We start from the raw sequence: 24648 nt of genomic DNA, 5'->3' as shown, positions 1-24648 counted from the left end.
AATCCTTGTTTTTTTGTGTGTTTTTTTTTCTTCCCCCAAGTTCATAGGAACACATGAGAAGATGTTTTCATATTTTGAAAGCCAACGTTTTCAGTTGTTTACAGTGGGAGGATCAGGTTGGACTCCTAGTCTGCTATGTTGCCAGAAACTGATTTTCTATAACATTTAAATTTTTGTCATCCCTTCCAAAATTACATGTTTAGTCTTTGAAAAGGCACAAGTATGATAATAATGGGGTCTCTAAAGGGCTCTAAGTTTGTTGATGGGGTTTTACAAACAATTATTCTCACCAAAGCCAAAGGAGATTTTAATAAATACCAGTTACAACTTTACAGACTGTATCTACTCAAAGTCGGATCAAACTGAAAAGTTCTGGTTCTACTACTTTTCTGTGTGACTATGGATAAGCCCCTTAATTGGCTGGCCTGAGGTTTCCTATGTATATAACGAAGGGATAGGGCTGAATGCTCCTTTCAGGACCAAACTCTGTGATAACTGCACAGAAGTATGCACTACAGACAGAGCACACTTAAGATCAGAGTTTCTGATGCTCAAGACATTTCTTAAAGTTAGCCTACTTTCACATTTTAAACATATTGCAGCATAATGTTTTAAATAAGCTTCATCAAATGTGGCCATTTAAAAAACCGAATATAAACTACTTTTGTACTTCAAAATAGATTCTTAATGTTTTTAATAGTTTGATATCATTTTAGTTCTGAACACTTCATTATTCCCTTTGTTCTTTCTGGCATTTAAATTCTTTAATGTAGCTATTAATATAATTTAGGGATTACCTGGTTTTTGCATAAAAAATCACTACTAATAAAGCTGCATCTGTACCATTTACCAGGAGTTAATGTGAAGAATTTTGAAAATACAACCATTTAAACTGTCAGCATATTGCATTAATTATTAAAAAAAATCAACCTAATACCATACAGATTAAATTGTTCAAAGTGAGTTTTAATGGAACATGTTCACAGGTTTACACTACAAAGGTGTGAAAAGAATATCTTTTTCAAATTTGATTAAGTGCTACAAGATGTTGAAGAAACTCAGCACTCAAATGAATTAATGTTTGATGTCATTTTTGGCAAAGCCTCAGAAAATGTCACATAAAAGAAAACCATCATGAGATCTGGTCAAGATGGCAGAGTAGGTAAATGCTGTGCTTACTTCCTCTCACAACCACATCAAAATTACAGCTAAACTAAAGAACAACAATAGTTGAGAACTGCCTGAAGTCTAGCTGAACTGAAGCTGTACAACTAAGGACATACAGAAGAAGCCACCTCGAGACTGGTAGGAGGGGCAGAGATGTAGATCAAGCTTGTTCCACAGCTCTGTGTGACCATTACAAATTGGGAGGGATATCCCGGTGGCAGAGGGTCCCCCCCCCCAGGGGACGGAGGGGTTCCAATCTCACACCAGGCTCCCAGCCCAGGGTTTCAATGCCAGGAAGAGAAGTACCCATAAATTCTGGCAGTAAAAGACAGCACAGATTGTGGGTGAGTGAGATGGAGGGCGGCTGCAGTCCCAGGTGCTCCTCTTAAAGGGTCCACACTCGGACTTACTTGCTGATAGACTCACTCATTCTGAACTCCAGTGTTGGGGCAGCAGCTTGAAAGGCACCAGGGACATATCGGAAGGAACTGAGTTGTCAGGCTAAATTTAGGGAGAGGGCTGGAGGGGCAGCTTTCTACTGGGCTGGAGAAGCTGGTCGAAGCCATTATTTCATTGTTTAGTTCTCCGCCACTGAGTGCAGATGCAGGCGGCTGCCATATCTAAGTCTCCATCAACCTGGCTGATGCCATTTCTTTTGCCTTGATTTCCTGAGACACTGTCCCACCCAACTTTTGGGCCCACCCAAGATGTTACCAGTGGCTTTTCTGAGTAAATGACCTGACTTGGCTCATGTTGCAAACTGTCCTAAAATTTCTCCAATTTTCACAAAAGTCAAATAAGCAGCATCTAGCTTTGTTGTGTCCCATACCTCTGATTGAACAGCCCTAAGCCCACACTAGTGACAGCTGGCCTCAGATCACGGCTTGGCCTTTTGAGGAAACTCCAAGCCAAGTGTGGGTGGCGGCCATTTGCAATTGCTTTGTGGCTCATGCCAGGTGGCCCTGGGGAGGGCACAGGCTGTGGCTGAACTTGGCCAGCAGTGGGGTCCCTCCCAGGAGGCCCTGGGACTGGCACACTTCGGACCAGGCTGGAGCATCACCAGGTAACCTCCAGGGATGACACACCCAAACGGCACACTGGGCAGGCACCAATCCCTGCTAAAGTGAATCGTGCTCTGTAGGGTCAGCCCCTGCACAGCGGCTCTTCCACTGTAGCCATGGCCAGTCCTGTCAGCCCAAAGATCAATCCCTCCCATTGACGTGCAAATAGAAACAAAGCTCAACAACAACATGAGGGCACACACAACTAACACAAGGGACAAACCTGGTATACTCAGCTTAGGTGACTAGCAAGACTCTGCCACTGAGCCCCACAACACACCTACTACATAAGGTCATTCTACTAACACCAGGAGACATAGCAGCCCTACCTAATACATAGAGACAAACACAGAGAGGCAGCCAAAATGGGGAGACAAAGAAACATGTCCCAAAGAAAAGAACAGAACAAAGCTCCAGAAAAAGAACTAAACAAAATGGAGACAAGCAATGCATCAGACAAAGAGTTTAAAACACTAGTTATAAGGATGCTCAAAGATCTCAGGGAGAACTTCAGCAAACAGATAGGAAACATAAAAATGGTGATAGAAAACATAAAAAAGAACCAATCAAAAATAAAGAACATAATGACTGAAATGAAGACTAAATTAAAGGGAATCAATAGTAGATTAGATGAAGCAGAGGATTGAATCAGTAATTTAGAAGATAAGGTAGCAGAAGAAACTTAAACAGAACAGCAAAAATAATCCAAAACAATGAGAAGAGTTTAAGGGGCCTCTGGGACAACATCGAGCATACCAACATTTGCATCATAGGGGTACCAGAGGAGAAGAGAGAAAGCAAGGAGTTGAAAACCTATTTGAAGAAATAATGATGAAAAACTTCCCTAACCTGGTGAGGGAAATAGACATACAAGCCCAAGTGGCACAGAGAGTCCCAAACAAGAGGAACCCAAAGCGGCCCACACCAAGACAAATCATAATTAAAACGTCAAAGGTGAAAGACAGAGAATCTTAAAAGCAGCAAGATAAAAGCAGTTAGTTACCTACAAGGGCGCTCCCATTTAGACTGTCAGCTGATTTCTCAACAGGAATTTTGCAGGCCAGAAGGAATTGGCAGGAAATATTCAAAGTGATGAAAAGCTAGGACCTATAACCAAGATTACTCTACCCAGCAAAGATACCATTTAGAAATAAAGGACAGATTAAGAGCTTCCCAGACAAGAAAAAGCTAAAGGAGTTCATCACTACGAAACCAGAATTATAAGGAATCTTAGAAGGACTTCTTTAAGTTGAAAAAAAAAATAGATGAAAAATATGAATAATAAAGTGGCAATAAATACATATCTATTAATAATTACTTTAAATGTAAGTGGATTAAATGCTCCAATCAAAAGACAAAGGAGGGTTGAATGGATAAGACAACAAGACTCTTATATATGCTGCCTACAAAGGACTCATTTCATATTGAAAGACACAGATTGAAAGTAAAGGTATGGGAAAAAGATATTTCATGAAAATGGAAAACAAAGAAACAAACGAGCAAGCAAACAAAAGCTGGGGCAACAATACTTATACCAGACAAAACAGACTTTATAACAAAGGCTATAACAAGAGACAAAGAAGGACCCAATAATCCCACTTCTGGGTATTTATCTGAAGAAAACCAAAATGTTACGTCCAGGGGACGTATGCATCCATATGTTCATTGCAGCATTGCTTACGATGGCCAAGATAGGGAGGAAGCCTGGGTGTCTGTTGTTGAGGGAGTGGACAGAGTAGGTAGTACATATACGCAATGGAAGATTGTTTGGCCAGGGAAGAGGATGGTTCTTGCTATCTGCAGTGGCATGAATGGATCTGGGGTACTGTGCTGAGTGAAATATGTCACACAGAGACAGACAGATGCAATGTGATTTCGCTTATATGTGGAATCTAAATAACAAAATAAACAAACAAAACAGAAATAGACTCGTAGATACAGAGAAAATTTTGATGCTTTGCCGAATGGGAAGGGGTTTGGGGGATAGGTGAAAAAGGGGAAGGGATTAAGCAGTACAAATTTGTTGTTACATAGCAGTCATGGGCTGTAAAGTAAAGCATAGGAAATATAGTCAATAAATATGGTAATAACAATGTATAGTACCAGATGGATACTAATCAAGGGGATCACTTCTTAAATTATATAAATGTCTAACTGCTATGCTGTATATCTGAAATTAATACAAAATAATATTGAATGTCACCTGTAATTGAAATATTTAAAAAGGGGAAAACAGGAGAAGTGGATTAAGAGGTTCAAATGTCCAGGTATAAAAGCAATAAGTCACGGGGCTGTCATGTACAGCATAGGGAATATAGCTAGTAATATTGTGATAGGATGGTACAGTGTCAGATGGTTGCTGGAATTATAGTGACCACCTCTTTAGGTCTATAAATGCTGAATAACTGTTGTGTACACCTGAAACTAATATAAGATTGTATGCTAGCTATATTTTAATAAAAATCTTTAACGAAAAGGAAAACGTCATACTTAAAATAAGGTCTTGACGGCAGTCTGTAATAGTTAACAACACCATTCCCAAATAGGAATGCTGGTTGTAATGAAACTTTTAATGACAATATTAGTCCCTCTGCCTTGAGACAATTGAAAATAACAAAAGAAAATAAAAAACAACATAGCACTCACACCCACAGCCCTCACCTCTTTTACTTTTTAAAGCGGACAAATTTGTAATTATTTCAATTCAGGCTCCAAATATCTAATGTAATCTATAATGTTTCCTTGCAGATTTATCAGTGGCCACTTGAGAAATGAAAAGGTGGCAGGCTACCACCAGGCATTGTCAGTCAGTTTTGTTGTTGTTATTATTGTTTTGTTTTAGTTTATAAGTGGTATAAATAATTCCTATCAGCAATGGAGATGAAGTCCCTGGGTGTCAGTGCCCTCAACATGTTCTAAACTCTAGAGCTGAAAATGGTGGGAATTTTTCATCTCTGAACTACTTTTATACAGTTTTTACATCTATTGTCTTCTGTACCTTATTCTGATATGAGGGAATTAAGAGGAAGAAATATCCCTAAAAGCAAGTTGTCCATTTAAGAGTTATCGGTCAATTTCACTTGGAAAGTTTTTTAGAAATCATATTCCAAACAAGATGATAATGAACTAGCACTATAGAAAATAATATGCATGTGTATTTCTGGCATGAAGATTAAAAAGTCCAGAAAAAAAAATATCACAAAGTAAACTATGGTAGCCTTTGGCAGAAGTATGTGGGGTGATCTTTCTTTTCATCTATATGCTTTTTTACATTTTCAATATTTTTACAAAGGACATATGTTATTTTTATAATTGAAAATAATACAGCTTTTCAAAAATAAACAGACAGTTATGACCAAAGATTAGTACTTACCCGTATCAATTAACAAACCTATTTTTATTGGGTTAGGAAGAGCACTGATATCAATAACAGAAAGATAAATTGCAGTTATGACAAATATAGCTAAAGGTTCTTGTCAAATTTCCTACACTGGAATTACATCAATCAGCAGGCAGAAAGAATGCTTATTTAGAAACTATATAAAGACAGTGAAGGGCTGCAAAGAGATACCTCTAACACACTGGTTCTTAAAAGGAGCAATAGATGTGTCCTAAGGAAGTCGGCAAGATAGTACAGAATTCAAGACATATAAAATGCATGAATTCATTAAGACTTTATTTTTCATTGCTCATAAAATTAAATATGCCCATAATGTATTGTTCTAAAATAAAGTTTAACAAGATTTGCTCTTGATGGCCAGTGAAAAAGTTTGAGATGGATTGTCCAAAAGAGAACAAAGCGCTTCACGGACTCTCAAATTAAAGATCATGTCTCATTCACCTTCCCAAAAGATTAAATTCCTTGTCTAATGGTAACTGTGTGCACATCTTTACACTTGCTATGTACCTTTGAAAGTCTTTACTATTTAAAAAAAATTATTATTGAAAGACATATCGTTAGAAATATAGTGTGCTTTCTGGCACAGGAAGGTAGCAACATGTATTCAATAAAATTTTACTTGAGAGATTGATTGCCCTGACTACAGAGGGAAGTTTTATTTTTCCAGGACTTCCAGGGAATGAGGTGTTCCACACACTGAATGTTTCAGATAAGAGAATCTTATCTTTAATGGATTAAAGTGATTAAAAAAAATTTTTTTTTCACCAATTAAGTTAAAGTCATTGCCCATTCTGACTTATTAAACAATAATAAATACAATCTGAACTTTTCATAATCAATCAGGGACTTTATAATGAGCATCTGACATGTTCTCTCAGAATATAATAAAGTGTCTTCTACAGCAAATGTATCCCTGATATTCCACTCCTTTGTTCTTGTGTTTCCTTCCCTACTGTCAGGCAGTCATCTACCTCTTGGCTGCTGCCAGAACAAGTATCTGTAGCTATGCCTGTCTCTCTCTTGTTTTTATTTTAAATTTTTTATCCCAATAAAATATTAGGCTATAAAGATCCACAGGCCAGCTCCTGCCCTTGTTTTTCTTTTGCTTGTTTATTTCTTTATTTTTTAATTCTTGAGACATACTTTATATGTTACATTCATAAATTTTATGAATTTGCCTTTTTAAAGGGTATTCTCCCTCCCTTTTATTATTCTCTAATCTGTTTTAAACTTAGAACCAGATAATCAATTTGTCAGCACCATGCCCAAAGTATTACATGGCTGGCCTGAGAGGCTTTCTAGGAGTCAAGGGCATACACACTTCCACTTTTCCATGTAAATAATAACAAAAGTTTACACTAAAAGTTAGGTTAAAAGTAGACGATGGGAAAAATAGGTCTGATACTTCTGGCCTCCAAAAAAGAATGATGATTCAAGAATACTGGAAGAAAGAGAACTGCTTTGGAAAAAAGAATTTTTGCTTACTTTGCTCAAAGAGAGAAATTAATTCTATCGTATCAGGCACAACACAGAGCTAACATTCCCAAAGGGTTTCTGTTTCTTATAAAAACCAAGATTAAGCTAGTTTAACATTATATGTTAGATAGATGAAAAGTAGTCAAAAACTATACACTTTCACAACCTATCAAGCCAGAGGGGCCCTAGTCTGACCTAATCCATCATTAAAAAGATAGAAGAAACCTCAAATTGTCTAGTGCAATTTGAGAAGTACTGAGCAATTCAGGGATGTGTTTCATGAAGAGGCTTTAAAATTTTTTCTTGATTTACAAGCTCAGATTGCCCTTCCTCCTCTAACTTCTGGCACTAACCATAGAGCAGGTATTGTGTGCTTAGAACTTTGAAAAGAGCATCTGACACCTTATCTCCCTAAAGCTGATTAGAGAATATGTCCAAACCTGTATCTTTATGTGACTATGTTCAGTTTAGTACTAGTTTTGAGATGATGAAACAAAGAAACCTGGAAAAGACAGACATATAATTTAACGAAAAGGATTATATGGTTTATTAAAGAACTTGACAGAACCAACACAAGAAACCAACTCTATCTCCAATTAACAATCAATCTTATTCAAAATCTATTACCTCCCACAAAAATCTTATGCACAGACCTGGATGATTTACAGTCGGACTAAAGAGACTCCTAGGCCTATAATCAGGATTGTCCTATGGTACATCTCTTTTGACATTGTTGGTCTCTAAAGTAAAACACCACATTTATTGTTTAAACTGAGGTGTGAGAGCCTATGGCAAACTCTGTATTCAGCTAAGAAATGTAACTTTTGAATTTTAGAGTCAAATTTCATGCTTCTATAAAAAAATTCTAATTATATAACTATCACAATGGTTTTATTCCTTGACAGTCTATTTCTTTAATTCACTGAATGAAGCCTTCTTTTACACATTATCTGAAGCCTTTAAAAAGTAATAGATGGCAACCCTATGGCAAAAATTGTGAGGTTATATTTAGGTAACACTTTTTTTCTTATATGAAGGTATAATTATATCCATTATCTGACAATATCCTTGTGATATAAGGAATATCAGATCTTGAGCTTTAATGGGACGATTGAAGAGAAAATGGTCCCAAATACATATCCTCGTATATTTTCACTACATATGAAAGCTTTTTTATGGGGGAATGATATCAGCATCGTGGTTGAATGAGATACTTTCTTTGTCTCTCCCCTGCAATCTACAACTAGTGGGACATCTATAACTCAACAAAGATTCTTCTGTTCAACACACTAGAATGTCTGACAGAACCACACATCTGTATAGCTTAAGGTGGCTGGATGAAAATGCATAGGGGAGGAGGAACTGGGGGAACGGGAAGGACACTGCCCTGGTTCCTCAGCAGTGGTGGCTAAGCCTGCAGCTCTAGCATGCACAGTAGCAGCAGCAAAGACAGGGCTTGCAACTCTGCCACTACCCCCCATTACTATCCTAGAACAGAAAAAGGACGGCAGCAGGATCAGTGTCGTGACTCTAGTTCCCTCCCTAGAAGCAGAGGTTCCACACCACCAGAGAGCCCCATAGCAGAAGTAGAAAAGGTACATGATACTCCTGTCTCCTGGCCACAGCAGTGCCAGCAGCCATAGGGAATTGGGCAGCAGCAGATGTGGTGCTTGTATCTTGGGCTTTCCCAATGCCCTGCCATCCGATCTACCACCCACCACACAAAGTTGCCCAAGATCCAGACAACCCCAGATGCAGCGGGGGCACACGCCATCCCTGTAGCCCTGGTGCCAATACCTGAGACCTGGTGCCAATACCTGAGACCATGGTGACATTGCCAGCAGCAAGGTGCCAGCGAAGCGACCCTGAAGGCACAAACAGCAATGAAGAAGGCACCTATGACACTACTGGCAGAGGTGGTAGAAGGTGGGAAGTACTGGCTCTCAAATACAACTGAGTCAGCTCAGGAAAGAGAAACCAAGAACTTGTGCTATAGCAAGTACCTCCTACTAGGGGTGGGAAGTTGCGGGGAGAAAAGCATCTCATCATCAACCTGCTGAACTGCTAAAGTTAAAACAATACTGCACCTAAATAAGAAACTTGTTCCCACTTCAAATGCACCAGCAGAGGAAAAACCCATCTAGCACCATGAATAATCACAATAACAGGCTATCACAAAAATAAAGTGACAGTTCTCCGGAAAGCAAACTCAAAGTCACAGAAGATTGTGATCTAAATGATAGAGAATTCAAAGCAGTTGTCAGAAAGAAACTCAACAAAATAAAACAAAACTCAAAACGGCAGTTCAATGAGTTCAGGAATAAAATTAATAAACAGACACAGTACTTTATCAAAAAGATTGAAACTCCAAAAAAGAACCAAATAGAAATTCTGGAGCTGAAGAACTCAATAAATGAGATTAAGAATGCATTGAAAAGCCCTGGAAACAGAGCAGACCACACGGAAGAGAGAATTAGTGAACATAAGGATAGAAATCTAGAATTGACTCAGGTGAAAGAGGAGGGAGAAGTAAAAATTTTTTTTAAACAGAAGAACTCTACTAGAACTATCTGCCTCCATTAGAAAGGGAAACATAAGGATAATGGGTATTCTAGAAGGAGCAGAGAGGGAGAAGGGAACAGAGAGCTTATTTAAAGATATAATACATGAGAACTTCAAAAAACTGAGCAAGTACAAGAACCTAATAAAACACTTAGTTATCTCAATGTAAAAAGACTATCTCCAAGATACTTTGTATTATAAAGATAAAGAGGGAAATCCATTGAGAAGACATAATGTTTATTAATATATATGCACTCATTTTAGGAGCACCAAAATATATAAAGCAATTATTAACAGACCAAAAGAGAGAATTTGAAAGCAAATCAATAACAGTAGGAGGCTTTAACCCCCCCAATGAATGGATCATCCAAACAAAAAGTCAACAAGGAAACAATGACCTTAAATAACACATTAAATGACATGGAATTAATAGATATATACATGATATTCCTTCCAAAAGCAACACGATATATATTCTTCTCAAATGCACATGGAACCTTGTCAAGGATAGATCATATATTGGGACACAAAACAAGTCTCAATAAATTTAAAAAGATTGAAATTACATCAACCATCTTTTCCAATCACAATAGTACAGAACTAGAAATAAACTACAAGAAACCTGAAAAAAATCACATATATGCGGAGATTAAACAACTTGTTACTGAACAACTATTAGGTCAACAAACAAACAAAGACATTTAAAAATACATGGAGACAAATGAAAATGAAAATATGACAAACCCAAATCTTTGGGACCCAACACAAGCATTTCTAAGAGGGAAGTTTATAGCAATACAGGCCTACCGCAAGAAGTAAGAAAAGTCTCAAATAAACACTCTAACCATATACCTTAAGGAACTAGAAAAAGAACAATAAAGCCCAAAGTCAGCCGATGGAAGGAAATAATAAAAATCAGAGAACTAAATGAAATAGAGATAAAAAAGACAATAGAAAAAAATTAATGAAAGGAAGATCTGGTTCTTTGAAAACATAAAGTGAACAGTTACTAGATTCACTAAGAAAAAAGAAGAGAAGATTCAAATAAATAATATCAGAAATGAAGAAGTTATAACAAATGCAACAGAAATACAAAGGATCATAAGAGAATACTATGAAAGGCTATATGCTCCAAATTGGAAAATCTAGATGAAATAGATAAATCCTTAGTTATACAACTTTCCTAGACTGAATCATGAAGAAATAGAAAATCTGAATATATCTATCACTAACAAGGAAATTGAAATAGTAATTGAAAACCTCCCAAAAAACAAAAGTCCAGGACCAGATGGCTTCACTAGTGAATTCTATGAAACATTCAAAGATTTAATACCTACTCTTCTCAAAATATTCAAAAAAACTGAAGGGGAGGGAACACTTTCTAACTCATTTTATGAGGTGAACACTACCTTGATACCAAAACCAGGCAAGTACAACACACACACACACACACAAACACACAAACACACACACACACACACACACACACACACACACACAATTACAGGTCAATATTTCTGATGATCATAGATGCAAAAATCCTCAACAAAATATTAGCAAACTGAATATAATACATTAGAAGCATCATATACCGTGATCAAGTGGGATTTATTCCCGAAATACAAAGACGGTCAAATCAATCACAATGATACACTACATTAAAAAAATGAAGGTTAAAAATCCTATGATCACTTCAATAGATACAGAAAAAAGCATTTGACAAGATTCAACACCCATTTATGATAAAATTCTCAATAAAATGAATATAGTTGGAAAGTACCTCAACATAATAAAGGCCACATATGACAAACCGACAGCTAACATCATACTCAACAGTGGAAAAACTGAAAGCTTTTCCTCTAAGATCAAGACCAAGACAAGGATGCCTACTCTCACCACTTCCATTCAACATAGCTTTGGAAGTCCTAGCCAAAAAAATTAGGCAAGAAAAAGAAATAAATGGTACCCAAACTGGAAAGGAAGAAGTAAAATTCATGATTTGTGAATGACATGATTTTGTATATAGAAGACCGTAAAGACTTCACCATAAAACTAATAAACAAATATAGTAAAGTTGCAGGGTACAAAATCAATATACAAAAATCTTTTGCATTTCTATACATTAACAATGAACTATCAGAAATAGAAATGGAGAAAACAATTCTATTTACAATCACAACAAAAAGAATAAAATACCTAGGAATAAATTTAATGAAGATCCTGAAACACCTGTATATTGGAAACTACAAGACATTGTTGAAAGAAATTGAAGAAGACACAAAGAAACGGAATGATATTCAATGTTCATGGATTGGAAGAATTAAAATTATTAAAATGTCCATATTACAAACCAATCTACAGAGTCAATGCAATCCCTATTAAAATCCCAAGGTCATTTTTCAAAGAAATAGAACAAAAAAATTATAAAACTAGTATGAAACCAAATAAGACTCCAAATAACCAAAGCAATTCTGAGAAAACAAAGCCAGAGGTATTATCCTCCCTGATTTCAGACTATACTACAAAGCTGTAGTAATTAAAACAGTATGGTATTGGCAGAAAAACAGACGTACAGATCAATGGAACACATTGAGAGCCCAGAAATAAACCCACACATATATACGAGTAGACAACTAATTTACAACAAAGGAGCCAAGAATACAAAATGGAGAAAGGAAAGTCTCTTCAACAAATGGTGCTGGGAAAACTGCACAGCCACATGCAAAAGAATGAAAAGAGACCACCACCTTATACCATCCATACACAAAAATTAACTCAGAATGGATTAAAGACTTGAATATAAGACCTGAAACCATGAAATACATACAACAAAACACAGGTGCTAAACTCCTAGACATCTGTCATAGTAATGTTTTTGGGATTTGTTGCCACTGACAAAAGAAACGAAACAAAAATAAACAAATGGGACTATATCAAACTAAAATGCTTCTGCACAGTAAAGAAAACCATCAACATAACAAAAAGCCAACCAACTGAATGAGGAAGATATTCGCAAATGATATTTCTGATAAAGGGTTAATGTCAAAAAAAAGAAACAGCTCATATAACTGAACAACAACAAAAAACAAATAAACAATCTGATTAAAGAATGGGCAGAGGATCTGAATAGACATTTTTTTTCTAGAGAAGACATACAGATGGCCAACAAGCACATGAAAAGATGTTCAACATCACTAATTATTAGGGAAATGCAGATCAAAAGCACAATAAGAGATCACCTCTCATCTGTTAGAATGGCTATTATCAAAAAGACAAGAAATAAGTGTTGGAGAAGATGTAGAGAAAACAGAATCCTCATACACTGCTGGTAGGATTGTAAATTGGTGCAGTCACCATGGAAAACAGTGTGGAGGTTCCTCAAAAAATTTTTTTAAGAATAGAATCACCATATGATCCAGCTATTCCATTTCTGGGTATTTATCTGAAGAACATGAAAATGCTAATTTGAAAAGATATACACACCCCTAAGTTCATTGCAGCATTATTTATAATAGCCAAGACATGGAAGCAAACTAAGTGTCCATGGATGAATAAATGGTTAAAGAGGTCATAAATATATTCAATGAAATACTACTCAGCTTTAAAACAAGATGAAATATTCCCATTTGTGACACCATGGATATACTTTGAGGGTATTATGCTAAGTGAAATAATTCAGATGGAAAAGGACAAAAATCATATGATTTTGCACACATGTGGAATATAAAACAAAACAAAAAAATAAACAAAACAAAAACAAACTCATACATATGGACAAAAGATTGGTGGTTATGGAGTGAGGGAGGGCAAAATGAGTCAAAAGGGTCAAATGTATGGTGATGAGCACCCAATAGTGTATACAGGTATCAAATTATAATGTTGTACATCTGAAACTTATATAAAATACCCATGGCACTAGAACCACAATCAGGTAATATCAAATTGCAATGTATTTAGGATTGTTCAATTGCATGGAACCCAAAGTATTTATTAATATAAAGCAACAATCTTTCCTTCAAATGATTTTTAATTATTTTATTTTGTCATAATGGAACCGAAGGAATTAATAAAAATACAGTAAAACATTAAAAACAGGAAGAGCAGATCTTATTTATCTTTACATTTATAATAGAGAAATAGATGGGTTCTGATTTTAAAGTAACTTGCCTAAGGTGACAGAATAGATTTAGAAGGAGAGTTCTATATTCTATTCTTAGAATATAAATTACTAATTATCTCTACAAATTTGACATAAGTATCTAGCCCAGGAAATTGGGTAAAAGTATAACACTAAAGGGATATTACTCCGTGATCAAAGGTGATTTCCTAAGATAACAGAAGCCTTGAAGAAAGTGTCATACCTATTAGACACATGGATAAATGCGAGACCGTCATTCACACAAGGACAAAACCAGGTATACTGATGCATGGACATGAGAAAGCAAAGCTTTCTTGTTCTTATGGGTTTCTTCCCAAGTGTTTTTAATTCGAGGATGATACATTAAATTCTAAAACAAAGTGTCAATGGTCAGCAAGTATTAGACTTGCCAGATGAATTCATAAAACCAGGAAACACTACTACTGTAGTTTTATTTGAGAATGTGCACAAGACCACACACATACACCTTTTAAGAAAATGTGATTATAGAAGGCAATTGTGAGAATGCATGAAAGTTTATTTTGAGATTTTAATTTGTCATACCTATATGTACCCATATGGATTATAGGCTTTGACTGCGATGAGCACAGTATTAAAATTCTTATTTTCAATTTGTAGGCTTTTGATAGAAAACAAAATGGAACCATGATAGCTATATTTTTCTCCTACAAATTTAAAATTATTATTTTTATATAGCAATGTAAATTTACTTAAGGTTTTCTCATTACCTAATTTACTTCTTAAAAGAAACGTGAGGGGTGCACAAGGTATTTTATGATAAGAAAACTGAGTAACAAAGGCTTAAACAACTTCACTTCCAGTAACTGGAATTAAGAGTCATATTTTTTGAGAAAACATAATATTCTAAAGCATTCTTATAATTATTAGAGTTATATATATAACAAACAGCGAGTATTACTATCAAATTACTATTAAAAATAACAAAATTAATGTATTTTCAGTTTCTTTTTATTAGCAGATGGGGTATACGCATCCTGATGAAAATTCATATGGAAGATAGGTCTACATTACACAATTTACTACACACCAAAATACCCACAAGGCTGGTTTTAACATCGATTCTATTTCTAAGTTTATTGGCATATTAAATTGCTAGATACAGCATATCATGTTCAAAAGACCAAATCATTCACAGTTGCCATAATACTCAGATAATTTAGTCTTGGATTAAAATAAAATGCTTTAGAAAAGCCTGATATGTAGCCACATAGCCCAATCAAGAAATCTTTCCTGAATAGGTTCAGGAAGGTATTCGGCTCAACTGATGCATGAAGTTATAGAGCCATGGTCAAATGACACTGTCCAAATTCTTTTCATGTGATAATCTTACTATGCAAATGCATACGAGAACCTTTGGATCTGTTCCCAGAGTTTACATAGCTCTAACCTTGGAATATCTGGTGGCTGAGAAGATAAGCTAAGTTCTGACATACATTCAAGGATGCCTAAAATTCTACTTTGTTTCCATAATGCTCCGCAGTGAGTGGGCTCACAGCATAGTTTTTAATCATGGGGAAAGAAGCACTACTACACTGGAAAACTGCATAGGGACATGTGAATATCAAATAAAATGTTGAATATCAAATAAAATGTGAATATCAAATAAATGTAGTGTTTATTGAAATTCACAAATTTTTGACATGAAATAATTTTCTATTATCTTATAAGCAATACTTGCCAATTTTAAAAGATAAAAGTAGTAAGTTTAGAAGAAATACAATCCCAGTAAAAAGGTAATCCATCATGTATCATAGTTAGGGGCTAAAAACGAATTTTGTTAACCATTCTACGAAAGTGATAATACAATACTGCTCCTAATAACACTCTTAAAAATATTAGAATCAGAATAAAATGGAAAACTTAAGTGTCCACATCTTGGTTTCTAAATACAAACTCCAATAAGAGAAACCAGAGTTCCTTGGAGAAGCAGTTGATTCCAAATGTGAAGAAAGCAAAACACAATATTAACCTGGAGCATCTTGTGCCATAAAGTAAGAAAGTATTCAGAAGATGGGGGCAAGATGAAAGAACACAGAAGCCAACCTGAAAAAGCAACTAGGGGCCAACGATGGTATTATTTGAACAACAAAATAAATAATGACAATTTGGGAGTATAACACATAGAATAAAAGAAATACATAGTGACATAAATAAGTACATACCTAAATAACAGAAGAGAGAGCTCCTTCTTACAGAATTATTCCAAGCAACAAAAGTAACAGGAATTAGGGAAACAGAGAATCACCATTAGAACACCACAGTAAATAACTAGACTATAGGCCTGATCCATTCATGGATACTAAAATTAGCGGGGAGAAGCTTACAAATAAACAGAATACGTATGTAGTATCACAGTATCTTCTCCAAAAGATTTATAATCTCAAAAGGAAAAAGAGTAATTTTATAGCATTGAAATTCAGCAGACACCACTTTAACTACCAGTAAAAACACAGTAGACATCTTGTACCTCTGATATAATGCACTGGGAAGGACGTATCACTTATGTGGCAATCTTGCCAAGAAATGCATAACCTCAATCTAATCACAAGAGGATATCAGACAAACTCAAAGTGAGATATTTTACAAAATATCTAACCAGAACTCTTCAAAGTATCAGGTTATGAAAGACAAGAAAAGACTGAGGAATTGTCACAGATCAGACGAGAACAAGGAGACATGCTAACAAAATGCGATACAGAATTCTGTATGGAATCACAGGACAGAGAAAGGACAATTAGTGGGAAAACCAGTGAAATTCTAACAAGGTCTGCAGTTCATTAATAGTATGGTATCAACATTAATTGCTTGGTTTTAATCATTGTACTATGGTTATACAAGGCCTTAACATTAAAAGTATAAGGGAACTCTATTATTTTTGCAACTTCTCTGTAAGGCTAAAATTATTTCAAAATAAAACAATCAAAAATAAATAAATAAACTGGCTCATTCTGAGATTAGAAGAAAAATGATAGCAACCATATGACCCAATTTTTTGGAAGCTAATTTTAACTTTCTCTAAGTTATTCAGACTTAGAGAATATCCAGGTATTACTAGATAATATAAGGGAGATTAAATTCAGAAAAGCAATTACTAACATAATTCTCTTTTTAGTCATGGCAAAAAAAAAAAAAAAAGGAGAAAGATTTTAACACGGCCAACTTTCGCATAGACTGAAATAAGCTCCATGAGAATCTTTTTTTGTGTTACGAAATCATTCTTCAAGGCTAAAATCTTTCTTCACCTAATTGTATGTAATATTTCAAAAGCAGATAAACACAGCACAGTTTATGTCTAATATAGGCCTTAACCATACAGCACTATTACAGTAATTATCAATTTGCAATTCTCTCACTCCTACTAGATTATGAACTACGAAAGCAAGAAATATCCAGCCATCTATTGCCAACTTCACGTCTCTAGTTCAGCATGGTTCTTAAGACATGGGGTACTAACAATTATTAGCACAAAATGATAAAGAAATTAAGTAAAAGATCTCTCTAGTAAAAGGAAATTATTTTCATATATTTTAAATGCTTTTAATTATAAGAAACAATCCCCATGTAATTTACGTTTATAAAAAGAAAATAAATTTGAGAGTTCTAATCTGCTAATTGGAAATTGAATATTATACATATATATATATAAATTGAATATTTAGAGCTAAAACAGTTTTAAACTAAAGATCTTCAGTGAAATAGCTTTTTTTGAAGCTTCTAGCTTTATAAAAATCATAGGGAAATAAGGAACATATTTAACCTGTATAAAAAAGCAAAGTATAATTTTGAGCAGCTTTTGGTCAGTTTTATCAATAATTTAGATTTTCTGTATCTAAACATAAGGGTCAAATAAAAACAAAAAAAAATTAGTTTGCATTTAGTACTGTTCAAACCAATGCACAAATGTTTACACAAGTCTCAAACATAAGGCCTAAATACTTTTCTTAGAAGTTTTAAAGGGTATACAATATAAAAAATAAATATTCCATTCCGTGCACTTCTAGATATATAGTATGGCAACATTTAAGTTTTGCCTGATGTGAAGTAAATTTTTTTTTTCTTTTTTTTTACTTTAGGAGTAAAAGTTATTATTATGTTTGATTGAATTTATTTCTCAAACAAAAGTCCTATGTGGAAATTTATTCTATTGGCTCACTGTCCAAAGAAAGTATTTTTCTTTTTCTTTTTTTTTTTTTTAAGCAAAATTCAACTTAGGAAGGAAGGAGGCGGGAAAAAGGAGGAAAGAAGGCGAGAAGAGGGGAGGGTGAGAAGAGGAGAAGTACCATGTAAAAATATAAGCCTGATAAATGCTCTTACCTTCACTTCTTTCTTCTGCTTGTTTTGCTGAATTTTCTTTTTTTTGTTTTGCTGCTAAGAGTTCCCGCTTTAATTGCCTTGCTTCTTTTCTGAGCTCTTCACTATAAAACAAAAACAACCATATCACATTAGTACATACTATACTGAGAGGAAGATGTTTAGCAAAAGCAACTAAAACTGGTTTTCAGGTACACTGAATCTCTGAGAAAAACAAAATGAATAATGTAATTCATTTTCTTTCTATGTATGTGTATTTGTGGTATGAAAACATACTTAAGGGATATTTTTAAAGTTGTAATTTTTCATATCAAACAGAAGTAGATAAGTAGATAAATGTAGATAAATTAGTAGATAAGTAGATAAATGTAGATAAAAAGTAGATAAATAAGTAGATAAATGACCCATTGTTCTCCCTCTAATTTACTTGCAAATCTAACATTCTAGTTTCAGTTTATTAATTCATGTAGATCCAAATCAAAACAAAAATTTTAATATAAGTACTATTTAATATGTACTAAACCTGGGCATAACCAAAAAGATTTGGCTTCAAAACTTGGTGAACTCCTCAACTGACACATAGAACTACCATTTATTAACCAATTATTATGAGCTTGGTATGGTGCTAAATTTTTTATAAACTCAATTTTTTTAAACTCAATTTTTAACCCATTTAATACCACAATTTTGCAAATAATTTCCTCTTCTGTGAAACCTACCAGATTGATACTGATGATGAATATAATCATATATTAAAGGCAAACTGAAATGCAAAATGTTGACTTCAGGACGACAAGTCACTAATTAAGTGACTAGTTTCTACAAGTCAGTTTTAGAACAGGAGATATAAATTCATGCCTTGGAAAAAATGGTTAACTACCAATGTCATGAACCCTTAGGGTCATTTGTGAATAGTCAACACTATGCATTTTATATCTAGAGTGAACGTCAAGCATCCACTCTATTTTCAACAAAAGCTAGAGTGGATCACAGAAACAGAACACTATAGCCAAAGCAGACGTGTCATTCTGGAAAAGACACTCATGCCAAGGTTTAATCTTAATAGTCTAAAATAGTATTATACTGATTCCACCTTTAATGCTTCCTGCTGATCGCCAAATCTCTTAAGTTTCCTTTTCACCTCTGTCCTATAATAGAGTCATCAAACGGATAGGTCTCACATTGTGTATGGCTCAGTTCTCTTTTCCTCCTTCCCACATCAAACACACACAGCCAGCTTATGTTTTGTATCTGCTTGGCCTCCATGATTCTGAATTCTCAAACTTCTCTCTTATCAACATCTTCAACCTTTTTAGGTGAACCTAAAAAGGTTGAACCTCTGTCTTTCATTCCTATGGAACCTGTGCTCAGTCTTATAATAATGAAAGCCGTAGTTCAGGGTGCACTGGCCCTATTCTAACTCCAGTTAGTTCTCTATCCATTCTGGATGTTATGGTCAGCCATTTCACTGATGTCCTCAACTGCACCCTTAATTTTCTTGACTTGTTTGTCCATATGGATACATCATAATCACCTAGAAGAACTTGTTAAAATGTCCCAGAAAACAAACCTCCAGCGAATATGATTTCTTTAAATGTTGGACGTTGCCTGGGAATTTGCTCTTATGACCAGTTCCTCAGATGATTCTATTATGAATTCAAGTTTGGAACCCAATGCATTATGACCTTGCTATAGAAATTATCTTCTTTCTTATAACTTCAAGTAGTTCTACTTCAAAGATTCCTTTTTTAGCCAACAAACATGCTCAAATTTCCCCGTACTCTGCTCAATCAAGTGATATTATCTTCCCCATGGACTCCCGGCCTGAAAGAAGAGTTTATAATATACAACCTACTTCATCAACCTCTAACTTCTTAATCTCTTGCAATCTATCCTTCTTATACGCTACTGAAACTGCTTCTGTATCGACCAAATTTAGTGGCCTTTTCTCAGTCCTCTTCTTCCTCTTTGGCTTTCCTATCATTCAACATTAACCACTCCATCCTTCTTAAAATTCTATCCTAATCAGACTTATGTACCATTTTAGAGCCTTGATTTTCCAGTTCTCCTAGTTACTTTCTCTTCTCATCTTATAATTGTTGGCATTTTTCTTGTTCCCATACCCTTTACAATGGCATTTTAATCTAATTTCATAACATCAACTATCACCTTTATACAGGTTATTTCCAAATCTAGATATTTTGCCCTGATTATGGTCTTAACATTTCTGTTATAAATATTCATGTACATTAGTGCTACCCAACAGAAATATAAAGGCAACCTTAAGTTTTCTAGCAGCCACATTTAAAAAATGGTAAAAGAAACAGGTCAAATTAATTTAACATATTTCGTTGAACTCAATAACTCAGTATGTCCGAAATATTTTTTCAATATTGCAACCAATATAAAAATATTAATATGATATTTTACATTCAGTTTTTGTATTAATCTTTGAATTCTGGTGTGAATTTATACATCTCAATTCAAACTATACACATTTCAAGGGCCCAGATCTAGATGGGCAGCAGAGGCTACATGTCTCAGTAATCACAAACACTCTATGTGCAAACTTGAAGTCATTTCCTTCCTGCCTAAATCTGTTCCTTCTTCTGATGTCCCTATTGGATCGTGGAATCATTTTCCGTCTAATGACCAGAGTTTAAACTTTCTGTGGGACTCTTCTATCTCCCTTTCACTGAATCACTGTAGAAGTACACCATTTTCCAGTCTCTCTCACATATAACTGCTCTTCTTGACTTTGACCACCGATGCCTAGTTTCGGCTCTCATTTTGTACTTCTCAGATGAATGTAATCACTTCCGATTCCCTGAGCTCAGGGAATAGCAACCACATTTGCTCTGTCCACTAAATACCCTTATCTTTTTATTATACTGGTTTACAAAATTTTTACTTTGGTAAGTAATTCAGAAATTTTAGATGATATTTTCTGAAGACTAAAGTCTTTGAGGGGATGATTATTTTGAAAGTTGAAAAGGAAATGCTGCATGATGATGCTTGAGCAAATTTGTTATAAGAATAATTTTAAGTCTGTGAAGAATGAGAGGCAATGAAAGCATATATTATTGTAGAGGCAGCAGAGCACAGTTATTAAAAGGATTAGCTGTGGATTCAGAAAGTCCCAATTTAAAAGCCAACTGCATCACTTACTATCTGGGTGATTTAAGAACAATTACTTAACTTCTCTGAGACTAAGTTTCCTTAAGTATAAAATCAGGGTAAGATATTTAAAATATTGGGCACTCAATACACATTCAAAAAATGGAAGCAATTATTATTTAGGTCACATGTTCAAAATAGGAATACAGTTAAGGGCTATTTGCCATGTAGGAATATTTATTATGTTATTTATTACAAATGTATGCCACCTCTACTACATTTGGAGATCAGCTAGGTTCACTATCTTTTAAAAAGGGAAATGAATGCATAACGTTAGCTTCTAAAAATCTATCCTTAAATAGTCAAAGATCTAGATATACTCCTGAAGTAGCCATAGTAATATACAAAATGAACAATGATGAATAAAAACTCGAAAAAGACTAAGTGAGATAGAGATACAGATTATTAAAATATGCTTCATTATTCTGAATTCTTCAAATGATTAAGGATTTACAACACTGTCAAAATCTTTCAGACTATTCAAACACCATTTGTCAGTACTTGTGAAATCCATACCTCTTGGAATGAAGTGTAAGTTTTTAGAATAGTCTTTAGATCACAGTTTAGTTTTATGGTTCCCAATTTTAAATTCTCTGGAATATAATCCTATCCATTGACACTAGAATATATTTAAATCTGATATGATGAGAATGAAAATTGTAAGCCTAGCACATACCGCTTACAAAGCAAGCATACAAACTATGGGCTTGCTTTAGAGTCCAGGCAACATCTTCTTGGCTCCCTCAGAGCCTAGTTTCTGCTCGTATGGCAAAATAAATGGCTTCTGTAAGCTGCTATTAACTTTAAGCTAATTAACTTTTTTTCCTAATAGTATGTTTCTAATTTGAAGTCATCTGATTTTTAATGTGGTTTGTATGACATCACCATTATCCACCAGATAATTCTGCACCCTATATATTTTTAAATCTGATAAATCTGTAATTAGCTCTGCTCCAATGGGGGGAAAAACGATTCTTTCCAAAAAAAAAATAAAAAAAAAATCAGCCCAATAAAGTAGCAGCAGCCTAAAAATTATACCAGTACCCTTTATATATTTAGTAATAGCAAAGAAATTAGTAATTTATTCAACAATTTCTAGAGCATCTAATATTTGTTAAGTACCATTCTGAGTGAGGGCACAGAAATCAAGATGAGTAAGGAGGGAAAAGAACCTAACTTCCATAGATTCTTTAAATCAGTTTCCTCCCTCACCACTTAATCTTCTCAAAAACCTGTGATATAGCATTTTACAGGTAAGAAGGCTGAGGCTTACAGAGATTAAATACTTAGCCTCAGGTCACACATTTTATCAGGAAGTGATAGAGCTAGAAACTAAAAATGGGATTGTCTGAATTCTAAGTCTCGGCTCTCTTTCCATGATGGTACACTGATACCTTGAGAAAGTCTCCAAGGGAGGGACGTGAGTAAAGTACATAAATAATAACAGTACATAATAAAAAGCGGTAACTGCCATGACAAAGAAATGACTAAAGCATTTTCAAATTAGGAGAAGGAAAGATTATCACAGGCTAAATAAGGGATGGCTTCACAGAAGAGGCATTTAACTGGACCCTGACAGATGAGTAGGAGGTAGCATGTGGAGATACAGTGAAGAAGCATCTAAGTAGTGTGTCTAAACCAAGAACAGAGAGTAGGGAAAATATAGGTGCATGTGAAAATATTATGCTAAAGCATCTGATTTAAAAAGAGGTGGCGGGGCTGGTAACAAAAGATAGCGTAAGGAAGAGAATGTGGGGCAAAGTCTAAACGCGAAGCATTTGTGAGTGGCGAGGTAAGAACATTTTCCTGCAATTTATCCACACCTTTGAGCTTCCAAATTTTTTTTTTACAACCTATTTCTGAACTGCTCTTGTCATCATTTACCCACTATCCACCTATTTTAATATCTTACTAGTAAACTGTACACCCTTTAAATTGCTATAGTCTAAGAAGTAACTTATGACCTCCTCATCAAAAATTTCAGCGGCGTCCCTTTAGATCGTAACTTAGGCCTTCAGAAGAATCCGACTTCATCGACCACCTTACCTCTGACCCTTTGCTATCTCAGACATACTGCCCACGGCAGCTCTCCTCCTCCCTTTTGATATCCTTTCTCTGTTTCCAGTGGGTTTACTTTCCACTTCTTGCTCCTCAAATATAGGTGCTTCTCAGTAGCCTAGTCTTAACCCCTTCTCTTTCTCTGTCTAGAAATTTCATCCACGTTTAGGACTTCAATTCCATCTAAATGCAGTCAAGTGTGTAAAATCAACTATATAAATAAGCCTGATGCTTTTTACATACTTCCACTTTCAAGATTAAATTCACATTTCTAACTGCCGGATGGACACTTTCATTATATATCCCATAAATGCATCAAATTTACAATTTTAAAAGTCAGATTGATCGTTTTGGCTCTCAAAAACACCACTTTATTTCTATGTTTCCTGTATTTGGTAAAGCCACCAGAATGCTGGGTGTCAGGCCCACTTCTGGTATCACTTCCTTACTTTTTACATCTGATAAGTAGTCACATCTTTCTTCCTTTACAAAGTCTCTTTCTTTCTTTGGTCAATGACAGCTCTCGGGGATTGACTATTACAACCATCTCCTATGTGGTCTACATGCCTCTGTTCTGAACTTCCTTCCATTCATTTTGCACACTTATGTCAAATCCTATACTTCTACTCCCCTGATCTTCATTACTCCCCAAATCCTACTGAATTGTGCCCTAATTTCTTTTCCAAGCATTTAAAGTCTCTCTCATGAGCTACCTTCCAACTACTTTTTCAACTTTATCTTCACATATCCTCTACAGTTACTCTAAATTTCAGCCAAAACATACTAATCATAATTACCTTGGCAAACTTTAAGCTTCAGCACACATACCCCTTTGTTCATGCCATTTCCATTACTTAAAATGGTCTTTCCTCCCTATTTCTGTCTACTAAAATCTTCCTAATTTTTCAAGGCTTCATGGAGAAAGTGGCACTTGAGCACGTCCTTGGAACAAAGTTGTCAATTTCACTGAGCCTTAGTTTTCTCATCTGTAAATTGTGGCTATGTTCAGCATATGGATTATAATAAGTCTAATGTAAAGGTTAATAATTAATATGAGTAAGAACACTGTCTCATGTTTAGAAGGCAGTTTTTTAGAGACAAAATATATTACTATCAACTCATGACTGTTAAATTACATAATCAGTTTAAAGAATTTAAACAGTAAATAAAAATCAATGATTTTAAGTAAAAATGATAATAAGATACCAGGGGGCAGCTGGATGGCTCAGTTGGTTAGAGCGCGAGCTCTAAACAAC

The 24648-nt window shown here is 34.9% G+C and overlaps 1 protein-coding gene across 3 annotated transcripts in view; it reads right to left on the bottom strand.

Annotated features, from left to right (window-relative positions):
• Nucleotides 1–24648, bottom strand: part of CWC27 (CWC27 spliceosome associated cyclophilin) — a 180059-nt gene that overhangs the window by 65010 nt on the left and 90401 nt on the right. For all 3 annotated transcript variants that reach the window (XM_033110497.1, XM_033110496.1, XM_033110498.1), the window contains exon 12: nt 18161–18261. In XM_033110497.1, coding sequence (XP_032966388.1) covers nt 18161–18261 — 101 coding nt within the window. The remainder of the gene's footprint in view (nt 1–18160; nt 18262–24648) is intronic.

This window comes from Rhinolophus ferrumequinum, chromosome 7, assembly GCF_004115265.2.
Source record: "Rhinolophus ferrumequinum isolate MPI-CBG mRhiFer1 chromosome 7, mRhiFer1_v1.p, whole genome shotgun sequence".
NCBI lineage: Eukaryota > Metazoa > Chordata > Mammalia > Chiroptera > Rhinolophidae > Rhinolophus > Rhinolophus ferrumequinum.
This window is presented reverse-complemented; position numbering and strand designations above follow the sequence as displayed.